The 6,650-nt window shown below is 45.7% G+C and overlaps 1 protein-coding gene across 1 annotated transcript in view; it reads left to right on the forward strand.

The window, feature by feature from the left end:
- The window catches only part of RCOR1 (REST corepressor 1), a gene marked incomplete at its 5' end in the record, with an annotated part of 147,248 nt that overhangs the window by 138,358 nt on the left and 2,240 nt on the right, over positions 1-6,650 (forward strand). Inside the window, 3 exon segments of the mRNA XM_006160086.3 lie at positions 936-1,013; positions 1,229-1,286; positions 2,213-2,442. Of these exon segments, the coding sequence (XP_006160148.2) occupies positions 936-1,013; positions 1,229-1,286; positions 2,213-2,442 (366 nt within the window).

A 6,650-nucleotide genomic window follows, 5' to 3' on the forward strand; every position in this document is an offset into this window, starting at 1 on the left:
GATTTCTCGCTTTCTGTCTCTCTCTTTCTGGCAAGTGCATGCGCCCTATAGCAAAAACCTCTACAAAAAAAAAAAAGTAAATGAATAACTAAGTAATTCTTTAAAAAAAAAAAAGAAAGACACTAGAGTCAGGGCTCCTTTCGTGCAGGCACCAGAACACCCCTCTACTTAGAGCCCAGAGAAAGGGGTATGATGCTATGTCGTGAGTCATTTAGGAGTCTGGGAAAGTTGGGCAGCCACAGCTTACTGACCCGGTTGTATTGTTTGTGTCTGTCTTTTGGGCAAGGGTGGTGAAAGATTAGGTACATTGAGTCATGTTTATATGTGGGAAAAGGTGTTTTATGAGGAAATGAGAAGTTGCAGTAGATCTAAGTTAGACTTGGGGAAAACTTGCTGACATTGTTTTCCATTCAGTACTTTCCAGAATCCCACTCTTGTGTGTTCTGCATTTTGTGGGATCAGTAACATGCCTGTGTAGTGAGTAGTAGGGGATCTGGGAGGCCAGACCTGTGGTTCTGCTGTGAAGCCTGGCCTCCCACCCTTAACTGTGGCTGCCACCATTTCCCCTCAATCCCATGTGCTGGGGAAGCAGACATTTTTTTGTGTCAGACTAGATGAGTGTCTTGTTCTTCCAGGGGCCACCTACTGTGAACAGTGGGTTAGCATCCTATCCTTGGGAGTCTTTTTGTCACCAGCCCTCCTGTTGGGTTGGTCCTCATCTGTTGTTCTAAGCACACAATATCACCTTAGACTAGGTGCTCTCAGTGGATACTTGTCAGAACCTCAGGTTTTGGCTACAGTAGTCATTAGAAACTTTTCTGCTCTTGATTTTATGTTTTCTTATTTTTTTAATTTCTGTTTTCTTTTCATAACTTCATGACAGTTCTGGGGTTTTTTTTAAATGAAAATTGTTTTTATCTTTTTTTCCTTCTTAGATTCAGAATATTAAACAGACAAACAGTGCTCTCAAAGAAAAGCTTGATGGTGGAATAGAACCGTACCGACTTCCTGAGGTAGGATGTCCATGTCATCCCCAAAGTCATGCCCAAGCTTTACTTGTGTATGAATTCCTTAGTTATGGGGTTCGTCTCGGGAAGAAGGGTTTAGACATAATTTTTATAATCGCTGATGTTAAACTTCTGATATGAGTTAAAGGTTCCTTAAACCCTAACATAGATTAACTTATTTTTAAATGTCATCTGCTAAAGTCACTCATTTGGATATGCAGGTCGTTCAGAAATGTAATGCACGTTGGACCACAGAAGAGCAGCTTCTTGCCGTACAAGGTATGGGGAAGTTCTTCTAATGAAGAGTTTAGGAGTAGTTGTAGATTTTTTTTTTTTTTTGAGAGGTTTTTGCCATAGGGCGCGTGCCCTCGCCAGACAGAGAGAGAGAGAGAGACAGAAAGCAAGAAATCACCCCCCAGGGGCGATGGCCATGCCGCAATCCCTTCTCCTCTGTTCTCCTCTCGGGATCTTGGGCACGCGTGTACACGCGCCTGGCGTGAGTTTTAAGCCACCGGGTCCGGGATGCGAACCGCGGTCAACTACATAGGAGTCCAGCGACATAGCCATTACGCTAACTGCTGGTCCCAGGAGTAGTTGTAGATTTTAGGAAGAAGTATCCCACCCTGCTCCCAGCACATCATTCGTGTTGAGGCAGATTCTTGAAGGACTATTCTCTCCTACTGGATATCATTTTAGCCCAATTACTGTATTCCTTTGGGCTTTATTTTACTTTTTCCTATTTTAAAAATTAAGTTGGAAGCCTGAGTTTTTTAAAGGTGTTTTATTTTAGCCTTTACTCGTTGAGTTCTGAATGCTTGGGAGGTTTCAAACTGTAAGCAGATTTCAAACTTCTTTAAGCAGATTGAGTGCTAATATTTTAAGGTTGGAAGTGTTGTGGACCTGGGGATTCTGAAAGGGTGAATGCAGAACATCCTCAACCATGGTGGGATTGGTGGGTGACTTTAGCTGTGGCATCTGATGGGAAGATGGTTTCTGGATAATGGGGTCTCCCTGCCCGCAGCTCTTTGATCAGTCACCTACCAAATGTTCCATCAGTCGTCCACTGCTTCTTCCCGCTGGGGCAGTGCACTAGGGCAGAGCTGCTGTGGAGACTGTGTATTTTCTTATGTGGAGAAAGGGTCTCAACTGTGGTTTTGAAAAATTGTTTTCTCTTGTATTGAAAAACTACTCTCTTACATCCTTAGCCATCAGGAAATATGGCCGAGATTTTCAGGCGATCTCAGATGTTATTGGGAACAAATCAGTGGTACAAGTGAAGAACTTTTTTGTAAATTACCGACGCCGCTTCAACATTGATGAAGTTTTACAAGAATGGGAGGCAGAACATGGCAAAGAGGAGACCAATGGGCCCACTACCCAGAAACCCATGAAATCCCCGGATAATTCTATTAAGATGCCTGAAGAGGAGGACGAGGTAAATCTCTAGCCAGACAGCCATAAATCTATCAGGTTTATGCTCAGTATTCTAGTTCATTTCTTCAGTGATGACTTTATCTGGTATCTACCAGATATTTTCAGCTCTCAGCTGTATTAGTGCAGTCACTCTCACCTGTAAATACTGTAATACATGTGTGTGGACTCTGTAGTCAATTTTTGATCATGTATGTTGTTCATATTTTAATTCCTGAGCAATTTTTTTTAATTGCCAGAGGGCATGTGTGCTCATCGGAGAGAGAAAACAACCGTAATGGGGTGTGGCCACTTTACAATTCTGCTCCATTTCTCCATCCTGTTGTAATTTGAAAGACACACACACATGCCCAGTGTGTTTTTCAGATCTCCAGGTCTAGGATTTGAACCACAGTCATCCATGTGGGATCTGATTCTCTTAACCACTAGGCTGTGAGTGAGACTGATCTCTTGGGCAAATTTCCATCTTGGTTTCCTCTAGCCACAAAATATTGCACCTTACTAATAATTCCTTAAATACTGTCAAAACTGCCATGACTTAATTAGTTGGAAATGTCTTGAGGAACATTAGTAGGGGTCAGTCCTGTGCCACATATGGCCGTGTCTTTGGGAAACTTGGGACTTGCCAGGTGCCGACCAAGCTAGTTGTCTCTGCTATCCACGTCTTCTAGCCTTTGATGCTTTGGGAGCCAAGTGGCTTAACTACTGAGAGAGGTGATTATAGATACTTAGTTGGCTGAGACCTCTTGAATGATGGCCGACATTCTAGCAGGTGATGGTACTGATGTCATCAGTCCAGTCAGCTAAGACGAGGTGGGAGATCACTCGGACTGCAGGGACCCACTTCCCACCTCTGTTTCCTGAGCCAGGTTTGTCTACAGTTTGCTCATCTGCCCAGCCTGGCTAGGCCATCGAAGAGGAGGATGGAGCCAGGCATGGTGAAGAGATCAATGTCTATTGCTTTATATCTGAAATTTCTTGTTTCTTTCTTTTTAACTTGCCAGAGGGGCATATACTTGTTGGGGTTGGGGAGCAGTGAGAAAGCACCCCCCATGAGGAATGATCAGGCTGCAATCCATTCTCCATTTCTCCTTTTGAGATATAGGAGAAATACACACACTCTCAGAGTTTTCCAAGGCACTGGATCCAGGACTCAAACCACCCAGTTAGTTGTGAGGGATCCAGCCATACTAACCGCCATGCTTCTGGCTGGCATCTGAATCTTCAATGATATGGTAACTTAATGATTACTGAAATTTTATAAGGAACACTCTGCTGTCATCAAAGCCTCCCTGAAGCTGCTCAGTCCTAATTTGAGATGACCTAGTTTGTGCTGTGCATGCGGCCTCTGGTCCAGAGGCCCCTCTGACTTCATGGTGGGCCTGCCTTGTGAGAAGAGGGCATCTGCTGAGAATATGGTGCGTGTCGCTGGTTTGTACAGGCTCTCTCTGCCTCAAGGTGCTTCCACCTGTTAGAAGTGTTGAAACAGATTGGGACCAGCAAATGGTGTAATGTTTATATCACTGAACTCCCACGTAGTTGACTGTGGTTCGGTTCGAGTCTTGGACCTGCCGGCTTAAACCTCACACTAGATACTGTGTGCCCAAGATCCCAAGAGAAGAATGGAGGCGAAGGGATTGCAACATGGCCATCCCCCCAGGGGTGTGATTTCTCGTTTTCTGTCTCTCCAGTGAGCCCATACGCCCTATAGCAAAAATCTGTCTCTTTAAAAAATAGCGTTGAGGGACCAGCAGATGCCATCATGGCTACATGGCTGGACTCCCAAGTAGTCGACCGTGGTTCAAGTCCCAGACCCAGTGGCTTAAACTCATGCCGGGCGTGTTGCATGGGTGCCCAAGATCCTGAGAGAAGAATGGAGGAGAAAGGATTGTGGCGTGGCCATCCCCCCTGGGGGATAATTTCTCTCTATCTGTCTCTGTCTCTGTCTTTCTGGCGAGCGCACGTGCCCTATAGCAAAAACCTCACCCCCCCCCAAAAAAAAAGTGTTGAAACAGATTGATTTTGTCAGAATTTTATTCTTTAGAGCCTCCTACTAGATGTAAGAATGTGCAAAATCTGTAGTGCTGCCAGTGAGTGGTACCCCTCGGTCACCCCATGTAAGGCCCAGCCTGAGACCCTGGAACATCATTAGCACATTAGCAAGATGAAGGTGGTTTGGTCTTTTAGCAGTGACTTTCATCTCAATGCTACTTGCCCCTTTAGCAACAAATTAACTCAGCTGAAGTCCAGGACTTTTAGGGAAGCGTTGAAAAGCTGTGAACTACTGGGGAGGGCGCTTTAGGATCTGTGAGAATGAGCACTTTCTTTTGGTGTGCTCTCCTGCTTCTGTCCCAGGGTTACTAGAAACAGACATAATAGGGAACTCTGGCTCTGTTCCCTCCTCACATATAACAGAGCCAGTGTCGGCAGGGCTGGCCCTGCACAGCTGGGCCTAAGTAAGGACCAGAGGCATCACTGGCAGCATATTGGCTCTTTTGTATACATTTTTGTCTTTATTCTCTGATGCCTGGTTCATTTACTAACTAAGGTAAGTCCTTTCTACTTTGTTACTAATCCAGAAGGCCCATCTTTAATGTCTGCTTTGCTATGTTGATCGCACCTCAAAACACCCAGGTGATTCTTGTCCCGGTCACTTGTGGATGGGCCTCCCACCAAGCAGCAGGTCTTACCTTGTCTTTGGTGATTAATTTTCTATGTGTCTATTTACCTAACCTTCTCTTTCAATAAAACACAAGAGAATGGTGTTACCTAACTCACCTTTAATGTTTTGGTCTTTTTATTCCCTTTAATAAGTTCTCGCCCTGGACTAACCCGTCATGCAAGGGTTCAGCGCTGCACCTTGGGAGCTGGGTCGCACATGGCCGGCCACGGTCCAGACCTCAGCCCCAGCAGCGTGAAACGTGGGTGCCCATGTATGCTTGTCTGCCCCAAAGCCTGACAAGAGGAATAATGGAGGGAAAGGACTGCAGCATAACCACACCCCGTTGGAGGGTTCCCCCCCTTGTCAGTACATATGCCTCCTGACATTTTCAAAACATTTTTGAAATATTTTCACTCCTTCAGTCATTTAAATGTGAGCCCTTTAATCATTTAAAACACACCCCCATTGCATATATTTCTTTTTTTTTTTTTTGGAGAGGTTTTTGCTATAGGGCGCGTGCGCTCGCCAGATAGACTGAGAGAGACAGAAAGCGAGAAATCGCCCCCCAGGGGAGATGGCCACGCCACAATCCCTTCTCCTCCCTTCTCCTCTCGGGATCTTGGGCACGCACGCACACGCACCCGGTGTGAGTTTAAGCCACCGGGTCTGGGACGCGAACTGCGGTCGACTACGTGGGAGTCCAGCGACATAGCCATTATGCTAGCTGCTGGTCCCTCATATATTTCTTTAGTCTCTCTTTATGCTTCATAAAGCACCAACCCTCCCCTGTCACCTCACTGGTTTTCTTTTCTCCATATGTTACTTTGCAGAAGAAAATTAGTCTGTAATGACCAGCTGCTTCTCTGTGTCCACGAGGGCCTAAGGGGGCTTGTTAAGAGTGCTGGCTAGCTGTCTGGTCAGTGCTCAGAACTTGGAGTCTGCCATTTCACATTCTTGTTCATTCCGTGAGTCCATCAGAGAAAGATGTCTGCTGCGGCCCTGCCTGCCTATACCCCCAGGCCGTACGTAGACCACACGGAGCAGAGCACCAGGGTGGGCAGGTGGTTTAGTAATGTAGCTCAGTTATAGATTATTTTCCTCAGGCTAAGGAGGGAGGGTAGCTCAAGGGATTTGAACTTTTATGATTCAGAATGGTTGGCCAAGCGTAGGGCATAGGTTGGGTGTCACGTCCACCCTGGAATTGAAGAAAGAGAATGAGGGATGCTCACAGCGACTGTGGGCTGGAGGGAACAGTTCTCACTTTACATTGTGGAATGATGGAGTATGTTATCAGTGAGGAGAAATCTCCTGCTTTAACTAATGACAGTTCTTATAGGTCATTATTTCACATGAAGGAGCAGCTGCTTTCAGGTTTGTATTCACAGCCAAGTTTCCCTAGCAACAAGACCCCATGAGGGTCACAGTGAGCAGTGAGATGCCACATAACCTTTAAGTTTGGGTCTAGGTTTCAGTTTTGAATAACGAGAGAGGGGAGTCAGAAATACAGTTTCAAAGGTTTTCTGATCTCATGGGTTCCTGCGTCCCAGCAG

The sequence above is a fragment of the Tupaia chinensis genome, unplaced genomic scaffold (assembly GCF_000334495.1).
Source record: "Tupaia chinensis unplaced genomic scaffold, TupChi_1.0 Scaffold000671_2, whole genome shotgun sequence".
Taxonomy (NCBI): domain Eukaryota; kingdom Metazoa; phylum Chordata; class Mammalia; order Scandentia; family Tupaiidae; genus Tupaia; species Tupaia belangeri.